This window comes from Carlito syrichta, unplaced genomic scaffold (assembly GCF_000164805.1).
Source record: "Carlito syrichta isolate Samal-C Ts95f unplaced genomic scaffold, Tarsius_syrichta-2.0.1 Scaffold123581, whole genome shotgun sequence".
NCBI lineage: Eukaryota > Metazoa > Chordata > Mammalia > Primates > Tarsiidae > Carlito > Carlito syrichta.
The window spans coordinates 155,870-181,247 of NW_007067677.1; the positions used below are offsets into that span (position 1 = coordinate 155,870).

Sequence of the window (25,378 nt, forward strand, 5' to 3'; positions counted from 1 at the left end):
TTATCATCAAAGAGACCAGTGAAAATATTAATAAGTAGACTGCAGAAGATAGGGGGAAAGAAAGGCAATGTCCCTAACTGATCTACTGCCAGATAATTTTAAAATTGATGCTTAAGTACCTGCTTCACATTTTATTAAGAGCCAGGAGACCTAGCATCTAATTGGACTCTTTCACTCAATAGAAGCGGTAAATAAAACAATAAATCATTGAGTTCTTTTTTATTATTATTATTTGAGTTGGAGTCTTACTCTGTCGTCTAGGCTGGAGTGCAGTGGCACACTCACAGCCACCCCAATGTTGACCCTGCTGATCTCCGGTGATCCTTCCACCTCAGCCTTCCAAGCCAGAACTACAGGCATGCGCAACCACACCTGGCTAATTTTTTTGATTTATTGTAGAGACAAGGTCTCGCCAAGTTACCCTGTCTGGTCTCGAACCTGTAGCCTCAGGCAATCCACTCGCCTTGGCCTCCCAAAGTATTGGGATTACAGGCTGAGCCACAGATCCCAGCCTGAGTTCTCTTTATATGTCAGGCTTTGGACTATACATTCTTATTTCACTTAATACATAACATTCATATAAAGTCAATAATCTTTTACACCCATTGAACAGATAACGAAGCAAGACTTAAACTTGCTTGAAGTTGTACGGGAAAAAGCTAGACCGCAGCGTTCTTATGAAAAGAGAGGGCATTTTAAAACATGCATATTGAGAAACTACTCTGGAGTTAGGATCAAACAAGTCAACCTGGCCCTGGCAGCAGGATGCTCCCTGGTGGGCTGACTCATCTCCATGGACCTCTCAGCTCTGTGATGGGTGAATGGGTGAATTGAATGCATATGTGCTTTGGTGATCTTCTTTCACCTGTCCATGTCTGTCTGCAGGTGGTGGGCAGGGGAATGGGAAGCATGTTCTGCAACGTGTGGGCCTCATGGAGAGAAGAAGCGAACAGTGTTGTGCATCCAGACCATGAGCTCTGACGAGCAGGCTCTCTTGCCAACAGACTGCCAGCACCTGCTGAAGCCCAAGACCCTCATTTCCTGTAACAGAGACATCCTGTGTCCATCAGACTGGACAGTGGGCAACTGGAGTGAGGTAAGTTCAGGAGCTGGAAGGGAAAATGCCATTATTCATGCTTCATCAACCTCTCACCTGTTCCTTCTCATAATTTTTTCTTTTTTGAGACAGGAGTCTCACTCTATTGCCCAGGGTAGAGTGCAGTGTCACAATCATGGCTCCCTGCAGCCTCCACCTCCTGGGTCAGTGATCCTCCTCCCTCAGCCTTTTTAGTAGCTGGGATGACAGGTGGATGCCACCAAGCATTATTATTATTATTATTATTATTAGACCGGGTTTCATTTTTTTTTTTTTTTTTTTTGCCTAGGTTGAATTCCTGGACTCAAGCAATCCTCCCACCTCAGCCTCCCTAAGTGCTGGGTTTACGGGCATGATCCACGGCACCTGGCCCATTCCTCCTCAGTATCCATTTCTAAGTGACCCTAGGTAAAATAGCAAAAATGGCCAACATCCATCACCTCTAGGCTGTTTCCTGCATTTCCCACTGCCCAATGGGAATTTCCATCATACAGGATCTTGTTCTCATGCTCCCAGATAGTCAACTAACTATCTGAGAGGAATGAGGTAAACCCTTCTAGGATAGGCCCGTGACAACTAATTGGTAAATCATCAAAATTCTTGTCTTGGGGCCAGACTCAGTGGCTCAGCCTGTAATCCCAGCACTTTAGGGGGTCGAGGCAAGTGGATTGGCGAGACCTTGTCTCTACAATAAATCAAAAATTAGCTGGGTGTGGTGGCATGTGCTTATAGTTCTGGCTACTTGGAAGGCTGAGGTGGAAGGATCGCCAGAACCCAGCAGGTTGACGCTGGGGTGGCCATGCATATGCCATGACACTCCAGCTTGGGCAACAGAGAGAGACTCCAACTCAAAAAAAAAAAAAGAAATTCTTGTGCTCATTGTTAAACCAATGGTAGCAAATCACGGCTCCCACATCCATCCCAAAAGTTGTTTGTTAAATATTGATAAGCACCTCATTGTAATTAACCAAAACCAAAGGAGTGTCACTCTAGTGGTAGAATGATAGTGGAACATTTGACACTTGGAGAAGTTCCCTCAAATCATTTATTCAGTGTGTGTCAAGGCCAGACCTGACCAATCATAGCATGTGGCTGACCTGGCCTAGATTTCTATAAATAACAGTGTTATCAAAATAAGGCCGAATGAAGTTTAGGTTTAGGATATCTGCTACTAATAGCCACATAAATTCAGATAAGTGTTGCATTATCCCAAAATTAATTTGATCTAATGCTCTGAATATAATTAGAAATCAGTGATTTAGAAGGTTATGAAAAGCTCCCAGACTCTCATTTTCTTTGGGTCACTATGGAAACTGGTTCCGTCAGGCCTTGTCATGTTCCAGTTAATCAGTGGACGTGAAACCCTTCTTTCCCCAGGAGGCCGGAGTCTCCAAGGGCCTCAGCTCTGCCTCCCTATGTGAATTTCAGTCAGTGACCTAAGGAATGACTAAAAATAAATGTTTTGAAAAATTGTGTCCAGGCACGTTGTTCAGCCCTGTAATTCCGGCACTTTAGGAGGCAAAGGCAGGAGGATTACTTCAGGCCAGGAGTTTGAGACCAGCCTAGGCAACATAGCAAGACCTTATTGCTACAAAATGTCAACAAGTTAGCCAGGCATGGTGGTGTGTGCCTATAGTCGCAGCTACTCAGGAAGCTAACTCAGGAGGATCGCCTGAACCCAGGAGATCAAGGCTGCAGTGAGCCAAGATTGTGCCATGTACTCCAGCCTGGGTGACAGAGTGAAACCCCAACTCAAAAATAAATAAATAAAATGAAAAATGAACAGGCCAGAATTTTGAGATGAATGCTGACTTCATCTCATGAGCTTCTCCGAGAAGCCACACGCTTTCCATAATAATGCTACAATTGCCCAGAATATTTTAGGAACTGCTCTGAGAATTCACCTTCAGAGAAAATGGAAATTATTTGATTCAGGAGAATGTCACAGAAGTCAATTAGAATAAAGTCCAGTGGATAAGTGAGTAATATGACTAGAACTTTTGTGTTTAAAAAGTAAGATTTGATTATCAATAAGTGAGATGGAGTCTCATAAATAACTCATAAAGTTGCTCTGAAAGTATTTTCTAAAGAATTCTAAAATTTGACTAAGCAGAGGTATCATCTCTGAAAGCAGAACACTTATTTAAATGAGCAGTTTTGATAATCTTATTTCCAAGACTATTTTATTAGCTCACAGTCACAATTTAGGTTGATTTAGCTTCTCATTTTGTGCAGGATGCTCTCTCTTGGGCATCTAGGTGAAAATAAGAAAGAAATGGAAAGTATGGGAGAGGCAGGACCCAAAAAAGGAAAAGAAAGGAAAGACTAAGGTAAGCATTAAAAAAAATATACCTACAAAATACTATTAGTGTATCATTGATTTGTGCACCAGTGCATGTGCCCACATATCACTGATAAGCCAAACATTCTTTTTTTTTTGAGTTGGAGTCTCACTCTGTCACCCAGACTGGAGTGCAGTGGCCATTCCCGGCCACCACAGCCTCGTCTGCTGGGCTCTGGCAATCCTTCTGCCTCAGCCTTCCGAGTAGCCGGAATTACTGGCATGCACTACCACGCCTGGCTGATTTTTTGATTTATTGTAGAGATGAGGTCTTGCTGCCCAGGTGGGTCTCAAACCAGTGGGCTCAGGCAATCCACTCACCTCAGCCTCCCAAAGGTGCGGGATTACAGGCTGAGCCACCGAGCCCGGCAAGCCAAACATTCTTTCTGCTATTTCTAGGGGTGTATAATCATAGCATGTGGCTGTCCTGGTCTATTAGTCCACTGCAACCTAGATTTCTGTAAATTACACTGTTGTCAAAATATGGCTGAATGAGGTATTGTGACTGGTCTACTAAATCTGTTTACCAAAAAAAATCTGTTTACCAAAAATGTATTGACCACATCCAAAACTGTTAATAATTCTTGTCATGTAGAATTTACTAATTGTCAGAATCTTCATGCTTTCTCAGAGGACTGACAATTACAAATTTGACTGAGGAGTTGTATTTATTGTGCTCATGTTTATGAGGAGCATAACAGCCTGTCTAAACTGAAGAACAAGGGACCAAGAAGTTGGCACGATGTGACAAGTACTCGTGTCTGTGGTTCCAGATACAGGCTGTTGCGTAGTTTGATGGACAACATGCACAGAATCTGGTTTCTAGCTTCTACTTGACAGCTGAGGAGAAAGGCAGAGCTGATGCCTTCATTCGGGAGGTGTTATTAGGAGAAGTGCTTTTCGTTAAATCGGCATCCAAATATTCATCAGAATGGGGCTTCCTTTCTTCCTTCTGCTGTCTTGCCAATAACCTTCTAATAAGCTTTGCAGGAATATGATGAAATGTCTTTGACATTCTAACTATTCTCGGATACTTTTTGTTTAAGAGAGATGATATAGTGATTCTATAGTGATAAGTATTCTCAGATACTGATCATTGGGATTGTTGTCTTGAGACCAACAGTATTTGAAGCAGTATAGCACTCCAGCAATCATTTGGTTCGCATTGGGTTGTTTGGGTAGGTCACTCAGGATGAATCTGAAAAAGGTAGCTGGGTCAAAAGACCTAAGAACTGAAAACCTTCCAGACTCCTGTAAAATGGTCTTCCCTGGTCCGACCAAGTTCAGAAAAAGGATAAATTCATGAGCAGCCCATCCCTAGCAAAGCACCTCCACTAACACAAGCAGTGAAGGGAGAGTGGGCTCAACCCTGTCAGGCTGGTATACTTATTCCTGAGCCAGCAGGGATCAGAAGGAGGAATTATCTCCCCTGCTACCCCCAGGGAGGGCTTTCTTACCCTTTGTAACAAGCTCATGCTCTAGACACCTGATTCCAACCCCCAATCTCAAGTTTGACCAAGAATCTTATCCTAAACTTTGCCCAACCTACTTTCTGAACTGAGAGCAGGGACTCCCAACCCTTGGCCACAGACCAGTCCATGGTCTGTTAGGAACTGGATTGCACAGCAGAAGGTGAGCAGTGGGTGAGCAAGCGAAGTTTTATCTGTATTTACAGACACTCTCCATTGCTCACATTACTGCCTGAGCTCCACCTCTTGTCAGAGCAGCAGCAGCATTAGATTCTTGTAGGAGTGCAAACTCTATTGTGAACTGCACACATGAGGGATCTAGGTTGTGTGCTCCTTATGAGAATCTAATGCCTGATGATCTGAGGTGGAGCTATGGTGATGCTAGTGTTGGGGAGCAGCTGCAAATACAGATTAACATTAGCAGTGAGGTTTGACTGCACAGAGACCATAATAAATCAATTGCTTGCAGACTCATATCAATACCCTCTCAGTGAGTGGCAAGTGAGTTGATGTACTTCAGTTGTACAACTGCATCTGGCGGAAGGATTTAAGTCAGAATCCAACACTTATTTCAGTTCGTGCATGGCCCTCCCATTATTTATTTACCACTTCCATCTGCACCTCTTTGTTTTTTTCTTTTGAGTTGGAGTCTCACTCTGTTGCCCAGGCTGGAGTGCAGTGGCACACTCACAGTCACCCCAGTGTCGATCTACTGGGCTCCAGCTATCCTTCCACCTCAGCCTTCCAAGTAGCTGGAACTACAGGCATGCGCTACCATGCCCAGCTAATTTTTCATTTATAGTAGAGATGAGGTCTTGCCAAGTTGCATGGGCTGATCACAAACCTATGGGCTCAGGCAATCCACTCACCTCAGCCTCACAAAGTGCTGGGATTATAGGCTGAGCCACTGAGTCCAGCCAGCACCTCTTTTTTTTAAAATGGTGAGTTGTATAGTTATTTCATTATATATTACAATAATAATAGAAATAAAGTGCACAATAAATGTCATGTGCTTAAATCATCCCAAAACCATCCTTTCCTCCCAGTCTTGAATATTGCCTTCCACAAAACTGGTTACTAACACCAAAAAGTTTAAGGATCACTGGCTTAGAAGGCAAAGAAGGGAATGCTATTTGTTGTAAATAAAGAACAGGTATCAAAGTTGTCATGGTTCCTATATTTTTCAGGTTTACCACATCAGTGGCATGACTTGTGAGAGGCAACCAGTCTAGTATTGATGGGCACAGACCCCAGAGCATGGCTCCCTGGATTCAAATGTTTGCAGACAGCAAACGCAAGATCTCCAGAAACTAGCATGTGTGTGTTTGTTTATACAGTTTCTCTTTTCAAAGGCATTTCAGGCAGTTTATCATAAAAGGACTCTTGACATTGAAGTGGTGAAATAGAAGTCATAACCATGACTGAAAACAGAGAACGACATGCTAAACAGGGGAATAAGAGGATTGTTGTGTGAAGCTTTTCGTTTAACCCAGTGCCTCAAGACAATCAGGATATCATAGAGGGTTCCATCACTCTTTCTATCTGATAGATGGAAGGGTACTTCTTCAAGAGACACTCCTAGTGTAATACATTGCCAAAGTTATGTGATGTTTTTAATAATGGTTCCAAGAATATACTTAGAGAATCGTTCAGCCAGGTATTTTGTAGAGAGCTGTATGTCATCTTTTTCCACGGATAGATGGTTGGTTGGATGAATGGATAGATGAATGGATGGATGGATGGATGGATGGATGGATGGTTGGATGGATGGATGGATGGATAGGTGGCTGGATGGGTGAGTGGATGGATGGATGGATGGATGGATGGACAACTGGATGGGTGGATGGTTAGATGGCTAGCTGGATGGGTGTATAACCACTGAAAGCATTATGTAGTTAATACATATTTGACTCTGTGCATCCTTGGCAGGAAGGGAAGTGGGAAGAGTTCTGGTTGAGATCCCAGAGAACAATGTAGGTTTTAATCTTATACTGCATAAATCACTATCCAATCTGAGGAAAATGATTTCACCTTGCAGGGCCTTAGTTTCCTCAGCCGTAAACCAGTGTAAATTCTTTCTTAGCCTTTTGTCATAAAGATAGGATTACTGTAAGAACTGAATAAAGTAATTCATGTAAGCTTTTAGCATAATGCCTGGCAAATAGTAAGTGTTCACTAAATGGTGACTTTGTTATCAGCAAAAACACAAGGTCCTATTTCCCATGCTGCTCTGATTTTGCAAACCTCGTCCACTCAATAGCAACCAAATATGCTGAAGGAATTGATCTGTGGCCCCCTGAATTTTCACCTATTCCCTTACTGAACTCAGGCTTTTTTTATGCATGGAACATTGTAAGCCCAGAGTTTAGGACCTACAAGTTTTTTTAAGAGCCTATAAAAATGTTTGACCTGAACAAATTTCATATATTGCTTCTATTCAAAACAAAAGGACACTGCAAAATTGGAAATCAATATTTCATTGCATATTAATCACAAGTGCATATTGGACATTTAATACATATTACTATATATTTTGTATGTATCTATTAAATACCTTTAGTTGTATTAACACATTTAATCTCCTCAGTGATCTTATTAGCCCCATTTTATAGGTGAAGAAACTGAGGCATAGAAACATTTAGAAATGTGTCCAAGGTCACACAGACACCAAGCCATGGAGCCAGGATTTGAATGCAGGCATCAGAACGTTTCCTCTGAACACTATGCCATTTCAAATGTCTGCAAAATGTAGCATATGACAGCTCTTAGTATTCATAAGATATGTATTGTGTTTGGAAGTAATTTGTAGATCCTTTTTTCTCACTTGGCTGAAATTTCAGACTATGCGTGATGATTGCTGAGACATCAGAGCCTCTCAAAAATTACATGGGTTACCCTCACAAAATAATTCCAAAAGAAAAAGAAAAAAACAATTTCAAATGGTTTTTATAGCAAAGTATTGTATTTCACTTGAGACCAGAGATGCATTTGAATACATTTGATGGAACATGGAGTGGGACCTCTAAAAGCCCAGAGCATAGGAAGATCTTTAATCTACTCCTCCTGAGTCTAACAAAAACAAACAAAATAATCAATAAGCTAATTACTGATAATCTATTTAAGTGCAAAACTGTCCACAAGGGTGTTGGAATGCAGAGTGACCAAATAAACTAAATGTTGATCATCACAAATGAACTCTCCCTGGATCTTCGGACCAAAGGCATGACAGCAAGCAGTGATGACATGTCTACTGCTAAATGGGAAGCAAAGCTAGGCTCTTGTGAAGTCCCAGGAAAGTGAAATCCCTGCAAACCACAGGAAGAGAGAGTATGGAGGGATAGGAAACATTTGTGAGAGTCACTGACCCACTGGTATTCCCTAGTTTCAATTAAGGTCCAGGCACTCCTATGGGACTGGCCACCTGATGTTCTGACCTCAATCACCTCCTCTTTTGGTGTGGGATGTCTGTTAAGTGCCAGGATCTCAATTCTTCCCAGGCATCGGCAGCCTGTGCTCTGCCAGGGTTTCTGGAGAGCAGACATGTGCTTTACTGCTCTGAGTACCACAAACCGGGAGGCTTAAACAACAGAAATGTACTATCTCACATTTGTGGAGGCTAGAAATTCAAGGTCAAGGGATCAGCAGAATTGGTTTCTTGTGAAGGTTGTAAGAATCCTTCCATGCCTTTTTCCTAGCTTCTGGGTTTGCAGACACTCTTTGGCGTGTAAATGCATCACCCCAATCTCTGCCTTCATCTTCACATGGTATTCTACCCACCTGTGCTTTCTGTGTCCAAATTTTCCCTCTTATAAAAACACCAGTCATATTGGATGAGGGCCCACCCTAATGAACTTATTTTAACTTGATTACCTCCATAAAGATCCTATCTCCAAATAAGGCCACATTCTGAGGTTAGAGGGCAATAGGATGCTGACAGATCTTTTTTGAGGGGAACATAATTCAACCCATAATAGCTACATAAGTGTTTTAACTTACTTTCAAAGCTGATTTTAGTTCCAATTATTCATTTCTAAATTTCTGAGACTATGTATTAAATGTTTTTATGCCCCAAATATTAGCTGTTTCTCTACTCAGCCCTTCAGCCCACATTCTCTGATAAACTCCAACTATGTTTTTGAATAAACTCTCTCTCAGCACTACAGCTCTGTGCCAGTTGTGAGGTCCTCCCTACCCCCCACAGTGCACCTCAGGTGGGTGGGGTTGACAAATTTGGCAGCAAACTTCCTTCCCAGTGGGCTCCCCATTTCCCCAGAACCCTGAATCCAGGAGGGGTGGCAAGTAGGGCAGGATGACTCCGAGACAGGACATAAGAGGCTGACAAGCTGCCTGCCTGGTCCAGGGTTCAAAATGACAAGGTAAGGGCATATGATAATCATAGTTCAAATTGGTTTTGAGAATTTTGAAACTACCAGTTGAGAGGAGTTTAAAGTGTAGTGTTGTGTACTGCATTTATCTCATCTGAAGTGCTTGACGGCTCCTAAGGAGAAGATGTACGTCAGAAGCATGGTGCTGAATACAAAGCAGCACTGCTTGTTCTGGAGCGACTAGGAGAGAAGGCAACTTAGTTTTAGGCCCAATGTACTTGATAGACAGTTAATACTGTCCTGCTGGGCACAATTTGCCCCAGTGCTAAGGGATGGCATCCAGCATAAGTTACTGGAAGATTCAGTCTACTGGCTAAGGAAAGTCAATGTAGATGGAAGGTAGGTGCATTGGAGAACATAAAACTCCTCCCAGACCCTGGGTCTTCATGAATGAGCTTTGAGTTGCTATTTGGGGAAAGAAGCAATAGAAGCAGATCATCTGTTCTTTCAGGAGAAGTCAAAGTCTGGAGTTTTATTAACATAAAATTGCTAATTTTTAAAATTAGCCATTAATTTTTAAAAATTGGTCATTAGTTCAGGTTTTGTGTTTTGTTTGTTTGTTTTAAGATTGAATAGGCCAGAGACTATATGTCATTGAGCTACATTTAGTCCTTAGACTGCCACGTTGGAATTCCTGTTCGAGAACAATCTTCTGTTTTATAATATCAAAATCTAGCACATCCTTCTGTTTTAAGATATCAAAATCTAAATGTAATGTACTCTTGCATTACTCTTTTGGGTTAAGCAAATTCACACAGTTAATAAGATTATTTGGTATTTGGAAATTTTAAAACTACATATCCATCTGTTAGCCTGGGAAATCATTCCAGACAAAGAAAGGCTTAGTTACTTTTTCACGCAGGGAGTTAATAATAACGGATTGGGGAAATTAAGCTATGTCTCAAAAGTTTTATGGGTTTTTTTTTACTTCATAATTCAATGTGAGGGTAGAGGCATATAGCCCTATAATTCTTCATTTTAAAAAAAATTTGTAAAGGTGTACAAGTAAAGCCTAACTTCCCTAAAGATATTAAAAACATTTTAACTCAAAATGAACAAAAAAAAAAAAAGGAAGAGAAAGAAAAAGAAATATTGGAAGAATTTCCTATTGTGTTATCATGCAGTCTAATACCTCTTAGGAAGAAAATCCTAAAAGGAGGACCACCTGCTGCCTGAGACCAGTTGGCATTGGCCAGTGCCTCTTTTGTGAATCAGCTCTCAAAACTGAGCCAGCCTGGGACAGACCATATGGAAATATGACCACATGTGCACCAGGGATGATTTGGTTGAACTGGTAAATTTTTTACAAAGTGGAGATTTGAAAATCCATGGAGTTCAGATTAGAATGTAGCACGTGGAGAGGGACTTGGGATGACTAAGACAGATGAAACTTACCTATCCTCTTACACAAGAAGGACTGAAATATTGCAGCAAACCAGGAAAGTAAATACCTCCAGGCTTCTTTTCCAGGCCCCAGTGAGAAGTCATGGAAGGTGCCATAAGAGACCATTTCCTCCCTGCTGGGCTCTGATACTTTTAGGTAGAAGCTTCTGCTTTTGTGGGAGATGAGTGGGTATTAAGCAGATTTCACCAAAAATTAATATTGTTATGATTTCAAAACAGACTTGACAGTTCAGTTCTAGAGTCAGACATTTGCGTATGTTGTGGACATCTTAAATCCACAGCTTTACTGGTTGAGCCCAAATCTGCTGTTGGGGTCTATCAGCTATGCATTCCTATGCTCACAGCATGTCTGATTTTCAGAGGAACTGATTTCACAGAGGTAATAACATATCAGTGAGTGATTATGCTTGATTGAAAGTAAATAAAGGGGAAGTTTTTTACATTGATATTATTTTCCTACATAGAGAAAATTGAAAATAGGACTTGAGAAGGCAATGACTATAAACTAAATGCTTAAGCTCATGATGAGGATTTTTCCACTCCTGATTTGTTTTCAGGCGAAATAGTCACTTAATAAATATGTACAAAGTGATCACTGTGTCCTAAGCACTGTCCTTAAATTCTATTATGAATAGGAAACAGGTCATGGGTTTGGGTAACTTTTCATAAATCAAGAGTCTGGTCAAGTCAATAAGTGAACTCCATGGCCAGCTACTTTGCAGTGTATGGCAATAGTTTTGGGGATGGGGAAGTGAAATAAATCTAATTCTTATTCTGCAACTGACTTGCAGCCTTTCAAGTGAGTCCCTTGGTCCCAGATTCCTCTCTTATGAAAGACAGAATAGTAGTTCCTGCCCTGTAAATCTCACAGGGATGTTATAAGTATCACACAGAATGGTGTCTGTGAAGTTCTTGGCAATCCACTGTACAGTACCCATCATTAAGAAACCTGTTTTGAAGTCAGTGAAACAAAATATGCAAATATAAAATAGCCAGAGAAGACCCCTGAGTAGTTATGTTCAAGTACTAATTGTTTTGTGGTTGATTTAAAATATCATTAGAAAGGAAAGCCAAAAATGAAATGGTTTGGTAAAAGTTGGGATTTTTTCAAAATACCTAGAAATTTAGTGTTTTAAAAAATAAAAAATAAAAAAATTAAAGACATTTAATGATTTATAGCAACTATACGTGAGTCACAGCTGCTGAAATTGATGAAGTGAACATCCTTTACCATGAACCCTGAGGAAAAACTGTCGTGTTAGGATTTCCCCAGAGACCATCCCCCAAATCCTGTGCTTTGGTATGCCCTACAGAATGCGGAGGGGTCACTGGGGATTGAGACCTTACCAGCACCATGCAAAAGGTCTCACCTAACTCTTCAGAAAAGGTTATCTCCCACCTATGATTAACTACCTGTCTTTACAGTTCAGAAATGTGAGTATGGTGATTATCTAAGTTTTAATCTGATTCCACTTGCCACAGGCAAGTGTGAATGGAGCTTAAGGTACCCGGGAGCTGGGCACAGTGACTCACGCCTGTAATCCCAGCTACTCAGGAGGCTGAGGCAAGAGGATTGCTTAGGCCAGGAGTTTGAGACCAACCTGGGCTACATAGAGAGACCTCGTCTTTAAATAATAATAATAGTTTTTAGAAAGGAACTTGGAAGAAACTAAAGTGAGTTACAATAGTAATTTTCTAAATATAAAGGGAAAGTTTTGTTATAACTAATTTAATAGATTCTAGAGAATACATAAACATTTTACGTTAATAGTATCACAACTCTAGGACAGAGATAATATGACTTACTAGCTATTTAAAAGATTAGGTGACTTGTTTAGATCATTTCATTCTTTATGAATCCCACCATCCAAGGTTCAAAGCCCAAGGAGACTTCAGTTTGACTATGTCATGGTTTATATTTTCAGTGTGTGAAGAGTAAATGGTTATTCCTGAGTCCCAACTTGTCTCCAGGAGATATATATTTCCATGGAAAACTAAAACAGCCCAGAGACCAAATGTAGAGATGGAAGATGGCAATTTTAACTGCATACTTCAGCTTCTATTGGGCCTGTCTCTATCTGTTGTAAACCTGACCATGAGAATGAAAGGACCTTTTCTCACTAGACTAACAACCGTCTCTCTTTTCTAGTGTTCTGTTTCCTGTGGTGGCGGAGTGCGGATTCGCAGTGTCACATGTGCCAAGAACCATGATGAACCTTGCGACGTGACAAAGAAACCCAACAGTCGAGCTCTATGTGGCCTCCAGCAATGCCCATCTAGCCGAAGAATTCTGAAACCCAACAAAGGCACAATTTCCAATGCGAAAAATCCACCACCAACTGATCAAGACCCCCTAAAACCCGTCCCTCCACCTACATCTGGACCCCAAATGCTGACCACACCCACAGGGCCTGAGTCTAGGAGTACAAGTACTCTGGCAGCCAGCAGCCCTAGTTCTACCACAACCTCCAAAGGAGACCTTGATGGGAAACTATGGCACAATAGTACAACCCAACCTGAACTGAACTCCCATAATCTCATTTCTGCTGGAAGCACCTCCCAACCCATCCTCACTTCCCAGGCTTTTAGCATCCAGCCGAATGATGAAAATGTTTCCAGTTCAGATACTGGTCCTACCTCAGAGGAAGACCTTGTAGCTACAACAGGCGGTTCTGACTTGTCATCTTACAACAACCCTGTGACTTGGCCGGTGACTCCATTTTACAATACCTTAACCAAAGATCCAGAAATGGAGATTCACAGTGGCTCAGGGGAAGACAGTGACCAGCCAGAGAACAAAGATGAAAACAACCCTGTGATATGGACCAAGATCAGAGTAGCTGGAAAGGAAGCTCCAACAGGAAAAAGTACAGAAATGCCACTTGGGCCTCCACCAACACCATATCTCAGTGAAGAGTCCCTGTGGCCACCCTACAGCACAGTGATGGAGGGGCTGCTCCCCAGCCAGAGGCCCAATCCTCTCAAAAATGGGACACCCAGAGCTAAGGGGATGGTTACCGAAACGCCAGTGCCAGCTAGCACTCCCCTCTCTCTGGGGGGAAACCACCAGCCAGTGCCCTCGGGAAAGTCAGTAAACCTTAACCACCTGGAATTTCCAAACAATATTAATCTAACACAAACCTCTGAACCAGTTCTGACGGAGGAAGATGCGACAAGTCTGATTGCTGAAGGCTTTTTGCTAAATGCCTCCAATTACAAACCGTTCACCAAGAGCCACAGCCCCGCATATTGGATTGTTGGAAACTGGAGTGAGGTAAGATGTCCTGTTTTCCACTCAGATCTGACTTTACATGAAACATAGCTAGGAGTGTTGTATTCATGTGCAATTTTCAAAATGAACTTGCCTTTAAAAATAGTCTAATGTGGAAGAAAATGGAAGCAATTGACCCTGTACTCTTAACCTTACTACCCTAACTCCTCTAATGAAAAAAAAAGTGTGTGTATGTGTGTGTGTGTGTGTGTGTGTGTGTGTGTGTGTGTGTGTGTCAAGGGAAGAAGAACCTAATGTAATGAGATATAATGAAAACAAATTCAGGAAGCCTGGATCGGTCAGCTGTGTGATCATCAAGAATTCAGTCCATCTTTCTGAGCCTGCTTTTTATCTACACAATGAAAGCACTAGTGTAGATAATTTCTAATGTCCCTTCCAGCTTTAAACTGCAATGATCCTATGATGAAGGACAACTGAATGAGGCCAAGTTCACATTTTAATCAGAAAGCTAATGCAGAGACTTGGTATAAACCTGCGAAGTAATTGCAATTGGAATGGAAATCTAAGACAAAGCTCACTAAAAGAATTCTATAGCTCACAATATCAGTGTTGGTTTTTTTTTTTTAAGTTTTTGGTTTGTTTTGGTGCTTGCATTAAAAATTTCATTTTTGACTGAGTGTGATGACTCACACCTGTAATCTCAGCACTTTGGGAGGCAGAGGCAGGAGGATTGCTTGAGCCCAGGAGTTCAAGACCACCCTGAGCAACATAGCAAGGCCTCATCTCTACAAAAAATTAAAAAAATTAGTCAGGCATGGTGGCCTGTACTTGTAGTCCCAGGTAATCAGGAGGCTGAAGTGGAAGGATCTTCTGAGCCCAGGAGGTCATAGCTGCAGTGAGTCATGTTCGTGCCACTGCACTCCAGCCTGGGCAACAGAGTGAGGCCCTAAATTAAAAAAAAAAATCATTTTGGCTGATTGAAAAAATTAGAATATAGAGGAAGAAGAAAAGCATGGTGACAGAATATTGGTCTCTATTTTTATGCTTTAGAAATTTGGCTAGATATTCATTTTTTTCTATTTCTAGAACTAATGACATCCTTTGAAGCCTCAAAATCATTTTTCACCTATTTGAATTCTGAATATGCAGTATACGAACTTGTTAAAGTAATGTGACAACTCAAAAAAGAGGACTTTGTAGCAAAGTAATCCCATTCAAATCATTCAGCACTTTTATAACATTTCATTACTCATCTCCCTGGCTAAAAAGAAGTGAAATATTAGCAGCTAATATAAAAATAACAATACAATTATAACAATGTATAAAACATGCTTAATTTCTGAACCACTTTCATAGGTGGCCTCTTATTTTTTTTCCTTTTTAATGGTCCTGGAAAGAGGGAATTAGTAATTTATACCAATTTGCAAATAGAAATAACTAAGATTTTTTTAACAGTTAAGTGATTTGTGTCTAAGGACACACTTTTCAGTTGGATGATGAACCTTCTAACTCTTTCTGCTCTAGTCTGCTGTTTCTTTACTGAGTTTCAGCACCAATTGACAACTTAATTGTATAAAATTATTTTGTATAAATTAATTAGCATTATAGGTCATGGAATTGACTATTTAGCAATAAGTAGGTAAAGTCAAATCTTTAAAATTTCTTGCACTAAATGCTATAATTGTTGGCATCTGAACTACATTTTCACATTGATTTATGCTTGATTTCTAAAGTGAGTTATAACATTTCCTGTCAAAGGAGCAACATCTTATTATCTCCACTACAAAGAATCCAGCTTCAGAGATAAAAAAGATTTTCATGCTTACAGTGATCCAATTTGTTGAAAGAAGACAAATGAGTCTCACAATACCTGACATGTTAGTCCTGTTTCTCCTCTAATCAGTTCCATGGGGCTCTTAACAATGAGACAGTGAACATTCATGAAGCATTCAGCATGCTTGATAATCATGATTTTATGCTAATGAACATTCATTCTTTCATTTAATCCTCACCACAGCCCAAGGAGATTGGTAATATTTTCTGCATGTTAGAGACAAAGAAACTGAAGCTGAAAGGGGTTAAGTTGTTAGCCAGAATCATACACACTCATGAGCAGCAGGATTGAACTTAGATGGATGGACTTGAGAACCATGACCCATTCCTTTGCAAATCAGAAAGTATCACCATTTTCTATGCCTTTAGTTTCATTTGTTTCTCCTTTGGTCATATTATATATAAACACAATACCAGTTATGCGATAATCCTGGGTAGACAGACGAGAAAATCACATAGTTCATAAGAAAGTAATTTAAAATGACACTGAGAGCGCTCGTGGTTACTTTTGAGTTCATGGGGTGAATTGTCCACGGTAGGTTCAGCCTAGATATTTTGACATAAAATTAATCTGTTTAGGTTTTATGGACTGATATTCTTTCGAATAATACTCTCAAAATATATCTTTTCTTCTAAAAATATGGGCATCCTTAAGAGCAGAAAAACAGGCCTGTTGTTTCAGTCTCTTTCAGTCGGAGAAGTTTTCAGTGTGTGACCTCTGCAGAATGAAAAAACAAAAAAAAAGTTATGGAAACAGAAACGACTAAGTTGTATTTTGATAATAAATGGAAATGAGGTCAGAATGTACCTGCAGTTGAATACAGCCTAGGTTAAACACAATATGAAAGAGTGGATGATAAAAGGCATAGATGTGGGATTGATATTGAAACCATCAAAATATGAATGACATGCATACTGTATGCATCTGTGATTAAAAACCATGCATGCAAATGTGCATGCTGTCACACACACATGCACACACATTAGGGACGCTAGGCTGTTGTAACAAATAAAGCCCAACAAATATTGTTTCACCAGAACAAAAATTGGTTTCTCACTCACATAACAGTACAAGGTGATTCCAGTCAGTGATGATGGTAGAGATTGGTCTATGCAGTCATTTGGGAATCCAGGCTGGCAATGGCTCTGGGGTTACCTGTCCAGACAATCAGAAAGGGAAACAAGCATAGAGGCACTCCTACAGGAGTTTGTATGGGTTAAGCCTGGAAGTGGCACAAAATCACTTCTGCTCACATCCCATTTTCTAGAACTGTCACGCAACCAAACCAAGCACAAGGAAGTAGGGAAATGCAATCTTACCGTGTGCCCCGGAAGAAGAGGATAAAGGACTGTGGTGAACTCCTAGAAATTTCTGCCACTGAATGTAGATTGCTTATTCTACAACAAGGAGGATGAGGGATTTGACCTATTGAAAGGTTATTGTAATAGCCCAGATGAGACATGAGAACTGTGACAAGGATGAAGAGAAGAAAGTAAATCCAAGATACATTTTGAACTTAAAATCAGTAGGGATTTGTGAATAATTGGATGTGGGGTATGAAAAGGAAAGAGAAGAGGAGGAGTCTGTCATTGACTAGTCCACTTGAATCTTGGGTGTCTGTTGGGTGGTGATCCTATGTACCGATATAGCACACAACTGTATAGAAAGAGTGAGTCTCAATTGACAGAAGGAAAGGAGGGATGATGAGTTCAGTTATATATGAAGTTTAATTAGTGGTGCCTCTGAGATGTCCAAAGGATAACCAGCAGATGCTTGTGTGTATAGGTCTGAAGTGAGAGAAGTAAGATTTGATAACCATGAGCAATAGGTGGAAGTCAAACCTTTAAAGTGAGTGAGGTCATCCAAAGACCCCCTGCAAGCTGGAAAGAGCAGTGGACCAGGGGTGGGACTCTGGACAACACCAACATTTCAAGATGCTGGCTGACAAAGAGATCCCATGAAGAAGACTAGTAAGGAATTACCTAATATTTAAGACTTAAACCAAGAGATATGATGCCATTCATGTCTTGGAACATAAGGGTTGACAATGGACCTACTAGATTTGACAATTAACAGGTCATTGGTAACTTTGGGGAGAACAATTTCAGTACTGAGATGAAGGGAGATGCCAAATTGCAGCAAAAAGGGAGGGCTCTTTAGGAGGCTATCACAGTCCTCAGATGTGGCTATATGTTAGGACTGTTAATAGGATAAATAAACCCTTCTTAGTACAAAATACAAGAGTTTTATTTAAAAGCAATTGTAGGATGACCCCAAAATTAGTTTTCTTTTGCCTCTTATCTTTTTATTTACCCCCAAATCCCAGAGCAGTTGTGGAATTATTGAATTTAAATGTATTATAATGATTTCTTTGTCTGGAGAATATTTAATACATGTTAATTACTTGATAAATTTTAATTGATTTAATGAGACATTACTATATCCAAGCAAACTAAGCTAAAATAAAGTACACATCAACCATGATGTGAATACTGTTTGAGCTCAAAGGTTAATTAACACATCTTGATTATAGTAAATCAAGACACATAGAATTAATTCTTAAATGTCATCATTTGACTTTGAAAGAAATAAACTATCTTATTGTATACATTATAGCTCACCAAAAAATTGGCAACAATGGTGGAACCATTAATGGCTGCTAATTCTAGGGAGTTTGGCTGAAAAGGGGGTATTGGCCCAGATTGCAAGTTTTTCAAAGCTGTAAGGATTATTACAAGAATAGAGCTTCATGTTTGGCAGGAGCCCCCTTCATGACAGGGCTTGGTGCCTGCTCATGTTTTGAGATAAAATGTTGAATATGTGGTATTGTTAGAGAGGGTCAGAACTCTAAATAGGAACTCTCACTCTCCCTGATTTTTGTTTCTGCCCATTTCTGAAACTGTTTCTTTTGGGTTGTCTCTCTCTACAATGTGTCACTCACCTCTCAATCACTACATCTTAGAACTCCCAGAATCACCATTAATATTAATCTGCCTCTGTCGTACTGAAAAAAAAAAACCAAACTCTAATCGTTTTTCAAGTCAGTATTACATCATCATTTCTGTCATCTCTTTTATATTTCCTCTGTCAGTTTAAAGCCCAGTGGTTTCTAATCTGATGGTAGGAGGAATCTAGATATGAGAGAGTATGCTTTTGTTTGTTACAACAATGTGGGTGGGGAGGGGCTGCAACCAGCATTCCATGTCTGACAGCCAAGATTGATAAAAGTCCCATGACATTAAAAGAAGTCCCTTATAAGGAAGAATTGTTGAGTCACAAATGCCAAAAGTGCCCCAATAGTTGAGCATGAAGCATCATGGTCACTATTCTTGTTTGGATGCCTGCCCTTGCCTCCTTGATGATCTGTGTACCTCAATTCTCTCCCTTCTCTAGTCTTTTCCAAACACCACTCCAAGAGATGTGGACTGCCAAATTAGTCTTCTGAAAAGACTATTCTAATTTCAAACTCCTGCCCACAAATCTTTGATGTCTTCTCATCCCTAGCCATCTATTGTAAACTGGCATCCAGTGGCCCTCACAACCTTACATAATCCAGCTTTCATAGCTTACTGCTGCTTACTTTTCTTCATCCATCTTAAGCTTCAACAGATCTAAACTGCTCAATTTCCTTTAACCCTTATACCTCTTAGTCCAGTGTCTCTGTTCATGCTGTTTTCTCTGTCCAAAATTTCCTCTCTCTGCTCTGCTGCCCTTTTAAAGCCTACCTATTCTTCAAGATCAAGCCTTGAGTTTCCTCATCCATAAAGCTTTTCCTGATCCCTAAGGCAGGAAGTAATTTCTAAAGGTTCTTAGGGTTTGATCTGAAATCTCTCTTACAATGTCCTCCCACCTCTGTCCTGTATTAAAGGCTGTCCATAGCCTCCACAGTACATAGCACATTCCTTTGACTAATTGTGCTTTCAAAAATTAAGTCATTGGTATAAAAACTGAGTTGACACTTTATAGCTTTATAGGCATAAAACTTAAAACCAGACTTTCTGGGTTGAATCCTGGCTCAAACACTTACAAACTGTACATCCTCACTCTTGTAAAATAAGGAGGATGATGATGCCCAAGTTGTAAGATTGTTCTGAGATAAAAGAAATAACTCTATGTAAGTTACTCAGAAGAGTATCAGGTACAGAGGAAGCCTTCAGGAAGTGTTTGCTCTGATACATATTTACAAAACAGAAAACTTAGGTGCCCTTATTTTGACAGAAACTCATCTACCATTGAATTGCCTTGTCATTCAGTCAGTTCCCTTGGGCCAGTCAGTTAAATGTGGGTTGTGTAGTTGTGTCAAATGGAAGTGACAGCATAATTTTCCACAGCCTCTCAGAGCAGCTTTCATGTGATGCCGATGTGAACTTCTGCATCAGTTCCAGTTCTGAACAGTCAAACACTGATCCTTGACTTGGTCAATGAGTTGTTGCAGGGTAACTAGCTGTAACAAACTCTCATCTTCCTGGAGGACAGACAGCTCAGGTTTATTCTCATGGCAGAGGCAGGGATCCAAGAGTAAGAATGGAAAGCAAGACCTCTTGAGAACTAGAACAGCATCATTTGCTGCATTCTACTGGCCAAAGCAGGTTACAAGAATAGCTGTAAGGAGGATGACTTCCAGGACAAGTGAAATTGTCTCTGAGCCTCTTCAGGGTCCTCCTTTCTTCTCCCATTCCCAGTTCCCAATCTGAAACTAATTTAATAGAAGTAATAATCGACAGAATTCCATTTTACTTTTGACTATTTTCCATGGGTTTTGTCTAGTCAGTTTTACTTTTGGACTGTTGTTTGCTGCCTTAAATAGAAATTGCCGAATATTTGTTTACTAGTAGGACTGTATTTGAGGCCCCAGAACAATGTGCATTTATTTGCAACATAAATATGGTACAAAGAACAATGGCCATCAGTCGAGATTCACTAAGATTGTAGCTTGCCTGGTAATCTGGTCTCAATAGCTCCTTTCCTGGGTGTAATCAAATGTCATATTTTTCTTCATGAAATTATGAAATGAATGGCATACCAGCTATGTGAACTTGAGCATGGTCCCTAAACTCTCTTGGTCTCCAATATGAGGAAAGTGGAGCTCATGAGCCTGATCTTGCAGGTAGGTTGTGTTTAGTAGGTTACATTTGCAGAGCACTGACCATATGCTAGGTAGTGTGCATGAATGATCTCCTTTAGTCCTCACAACTCAGTGAGTGAGACCCTAGTGTTATCACCCATTTTATAGGCTTGCAAGAGTTAGAAAACTGAAGAAAATCTCACGGTTAGCTATATACAGAATGGTAATTGTATTCTTCTCTAATCAGAAGGTTCCAGAAAATATAAGAAGGGTACCTGTTATATATTGAATCAGCTGTCTGCTGCCACAATAAACGCTATGCAAACAACATCAAAACCTCAATAATTTATAAAAATTGTTATTCATGAGTTTGAGGGTCAGTTAGGAGATTCTTCTGATCTTAGCATGACTTGTCAGGTATCTGTAGATTGTTGACTGAAGGCTGACTAGTCTTGGATGGCACTGGCTGGGTTACTAGGCTCAGTTTCACAGGAGCTATCATCCTCCATCAGGTCAGCCTACATTTATTCTCATGGCAGAGGCAGGGGTCCAAGAGCCAGAATGCAGGACAATACCACTTGAGAACCAGAACAGCGTCATCTACAGTCTTCTGTTCGCCAAAACAAGTCAGAAGAACAGCCCTGATTCATGAGCTAGGGAAATAGATTCCTGCTCTTGATGCAAAGAGCCTAGGTTTAAGGAAGTGTGAACAACGGGGCCATTAGTTCAATCAATCTACAACTATGATCAATGCAATTCAGCTGTTATTATCTCTATTACCTAGAGACATGATATAGTACAAAGGAGAAAATACTAGAAACTTACAAGAGATACAAATCAAATCCTAAAGAATTTTAAGGAGAGGAGATTGCCACTATAAATGAGCCATTTGGAAAAGATGATGACACAGGCTATTTTCTACTTTTCCCATTCTGTGATTCCACAGTTTTTCTGCCTAAGAACTCTGTTAGGTTATATATGTGTTATAACACAAAAACGTGCACAAAATGAAATGTAAAATTATGTGTAGGGTGAAGATGCAACAAGAGAAACATAAGTCTAGTCTTTATTTAATTAGTGCAGACCACAGTTTTGCTTGTTCAGAAATAGCCCCTCCTTATGAGACTGAGTCGGGGAGAAAGGATACAAGGAAAACCTTTTATATATAAAAGAATGAGGCACATTAAATGGAGGAAATTATGGAGGAAAACGTTTGCATAGTTTTCAAGGTGACCCCCATGCTAAACCTGAGATATTTAAGTATTATAAATAAAAAAAACACCCTGAGAGGAATGGGCTGTATGTATGTCAAAAGCTGACTGGTTTATTCATCAATGGTGAATGGAGTAAAGAAAAGCATAATGTTATAACATCTTTTTTTTTTTTTTGAGTCAGTCTCACTCTGTCGCCCAGGCTGGAATGCAGTGGCATGCTCACAGCCACTGCAGCCTTGATCTGCTGGGCTTAGGTGATCTTCTCACCTCGGCCTCCCAAAATGCTGGGATTATAGGCATGAGCCACCACGCCCAGGCTGTAACATCTTTTAATTTCAAGTGTGGTCTGAGGACCAACAGCATTGGCATCACCTGGGAACTTGCTAGAATCACCTAGAAATGCAGAATCTCCTCCCCCACTAGACCTGCTGAATCAGAATCTGCATTTAGCAAGGTCCCTGGTGAGTCACATGGTCTCTAGAGTTTGAGAAGCACTACTGTAACAGACATTGTCCTGGATTTTGGAGACAGAAAACTCCTTGGGCAAGCCAGCTCTCTAAGACTCAGTTTCTTCATCTATACTATAATAACAGCAGTCTACATCACAGGTTTGTCACAGGGAGGAATAAGTGAGGTAGTATCATGGCAATGTTAGGCAGATGTGAGGTAAGGGATAGACCCTCAGATCTGACATTCACTCTGCACAGCATTGGTATAAAATGTGGCGGTTTGCCTGCCGGCCCCTGAGTATTCATGACAGGATAATTTTTAAAAGGAAGCAAATTTCCATTTGCATTGGATTTTTTCTCTCACATATAATGCAGGGATTCTCAACCCTGACTGTTTATTGGAATCAACTGAGAAATTATTTTTAGTGCTGATCCCTGGGCCGTATGCCCAGAGATTCAAATTAATCTGTGTAGGTGGGGATCCCAGCATTGGTAATTTTTTTTTTTAACGTTCTGTTGTGAGCTATTTAGTGAGCAGTCACATTTGAGAAATTCTGACTCCAGGGTTCCAGCGATGAGGCATGTCTAAGAAAATGACCCTCAACCTCTGTGTTCTCTCTCTTCCTTTCCTTCCTCAGTGCTCCACCACGTGTGGTCTGGGGGCCTACTGGAGAAGGGTGGAGTGCAGCACTCAGATGGATTCTGACTGTGCAACCATCCAGAGGCCTGACCCTGCTAAGAGATGCCACCTCCGTCCCTGTGCCGGCTGGAAAGTGGGCAACTGGAGCAAGGTAATTTATCAGGCTTGGCAGTGTCTTGGATGTGGAGATGGAGATGGCAGGGGGAATCTTAAACAAGCACTTGCTAATGCTGGTTTCTCTCCTCCCTTCCTACCTTTCTGTCTCTTTTCTAAAATCGTGAAGGAGTACATCACAGGCATTACCATAGACCTACTTCAAATTACACAAATCTTAGAAGTAGGCGTGCTAAGCCAGGCTCAGTGGCTCAGACTGTAATCCCGTGCTTTGGGAGGCTGAGGTGAGTGGATTGCCTGAGCCCGTGGGTTCGAGACCCACCTGGGCAACTTGGAGACCTCATTTCTACAATTAAAAAAAAAATAGCCGGGCGTGATAGTGCACGCCTGTAGTTCCAGCTACTTGGAAGGCTGAGACGGAAGGATCTCCGGAGCCCAGCAGGTCGAGGCTGCAATGGCTGGGAGCGGCCACTGCACTCCAGTCTGGGTGACAGAGTGAGACTCCAACTCAAGAAAAAAAAAAAAGAAGCAGTAGGAGTGTTTATTATTCCTCAGTGCTCCACCACATGTGATCTGGGGGCCTACTGGAGAAGGGAAACTGCCAAGGGAGGGCGGGGGTGGGATTGGCAGTAGTGGGAAACTGCCAGGGGAGTGGGGGCACACCTCATCAACAAGGGTAGCTGCATAATGAACATTTGCATACCTAACCCCTTATTGTACCCCTTATATTTAAAATTTAAAAAAAGAAAGAAAGGAAAGAAAGAAAGAAAAAGAAAGAAAGAAAGAAAGAAAGAAAGAAAGAAAGAAAGAAAGAAAGAAAGAAAGAGAAAAAGAAAGAAAGAAAAGCTATACTGGAATGAAAAGTTAAATTTGTGTAATTAATTGTCCAGCAAACAACACTATTTCTAAATTACTCAGATTTAGCATTTTAATGAATAATTATACATTACCACATGTTCATTAAATCGGGACTCAGCTGCTCTTTACAAAGCAAATATACATTAAATCTGGTGGATCCAAAATGAAAAGAAAGCTGAGACATAAAGAAGAATTTGTTCTTTAAAAGTATATTCCCCGTACAGATCTTTCTAAAGTACGATTTTATCATTTTTGCTAATCAGACTGTGATTACTCACTTTGTTGTGCTGTCTGCATCATCCCTTATGAAAAGGATGTGTCAGGTTTTCAGATTTATTAGTCTTGGTTCTATGGAGTACTACCCAGGCCCAACCTTCCTGTCACCCTGGACTGGGGCTGAGCCAGCCCTTGGGGAACACTCCAGGGCTGAAAGACACTGATCAATATGGAGCTGAGGGCCACTTGGCAGGTAGGGCGTGCAGAGGTATGAGCTGTGCATATACCTGTTTACCACATATGCCCAACCATAGAAAGCCCTGTAGGCCCTATCCCCTCTCCAGAAGCCAGTCTCTCTTGACAGCTGAGACACGGGAAAAGAGAAGGAAAAGCACTATCCTGGAAGTCTAGGGAGTTCCTTCATCTAGTAGAAAGCTCATCTCCCCAGAAAAGACCATGCAGTATCACATTGGACCTCTCTGTCACCCTCAGACAGGAGCATGAGATGTCATTTGCCTACTTCAGGAATTTTTCTCTAATTTAAGACTCTGGCATTTAGGAAGAGAGGAAATGTGAGGCTACTCCTTGAGAAAATTGCCACCTCTTTTTTTCTGTTTCTAAATTATTTTTCTTTCAAGAATAACTCCTGGTTCTTTCTTATTTCTCTTCCAACTCATAACAAACTCAGGACTCAACAAGGATTAAATGCTTGGCTCCAGATTCGCTTCCACTTCCAGAAACATCTCAAAAAACATCTTGTGTCCCTGATGTTGCCAAATACGGACCAAGTCCTAAAGTTCAACTTTCCCCTCACTGGAAATAATCATTTCTTTGGAAATTACATGGCTCATAAAAAAGACAGATGCATGAAATAGCTTGAGTTATGAAAAGGTCAACTTCAGCCTGAGGGATTCCAGCCAGTGTAAAACCCTGAAAGAGAGATTGGGGAGCTCATCTCTGGGGTCAGACCTAAAGAAAACCCTATTTGTCTCCCTTGTTTCTCCCTTCCTTTCCCTTCCCTTCCCTTCCCTTCCCTTCCCTTCCCTTCCCTTCCCTTCCCT

The 25,378-nt window shown here is 40.8% G+C and overlaps 1 protein-coding gene across 1 annotated transcript in view; it reads left to right on the plus strand.

The window, feature by feature from the left end:
- The window catches only part of LOC103249837 (A disintegrin and metalloproteinase with thrombospondin motifs 12), a gene marked incomplete at its 5' end in the record, with an annotated part of 154,497 nt that overhangs the window by 100,449 nt on the left and 28,670 nt on the right, over positions 1 to 25,378 (plus strand). Inside the window, 3 exons of the mRNA XM_008048455.2 lie at positions 886 to 1,096; positions 12,845 to 13,969; positions 23,128 to 23,280. Coding sequence (XP_008046646.2) covers positions 886 to 1,096; positions 12,845 to 13,969; positions 23,128 to 23,280 — 1,489 coding nt within the window. The remainder of the gene's footprint in view (positions 1 to 885; positions 1,097 to 12,844; positions 13,970 to 23,127; positions 23,281 to 25,378) is intronic.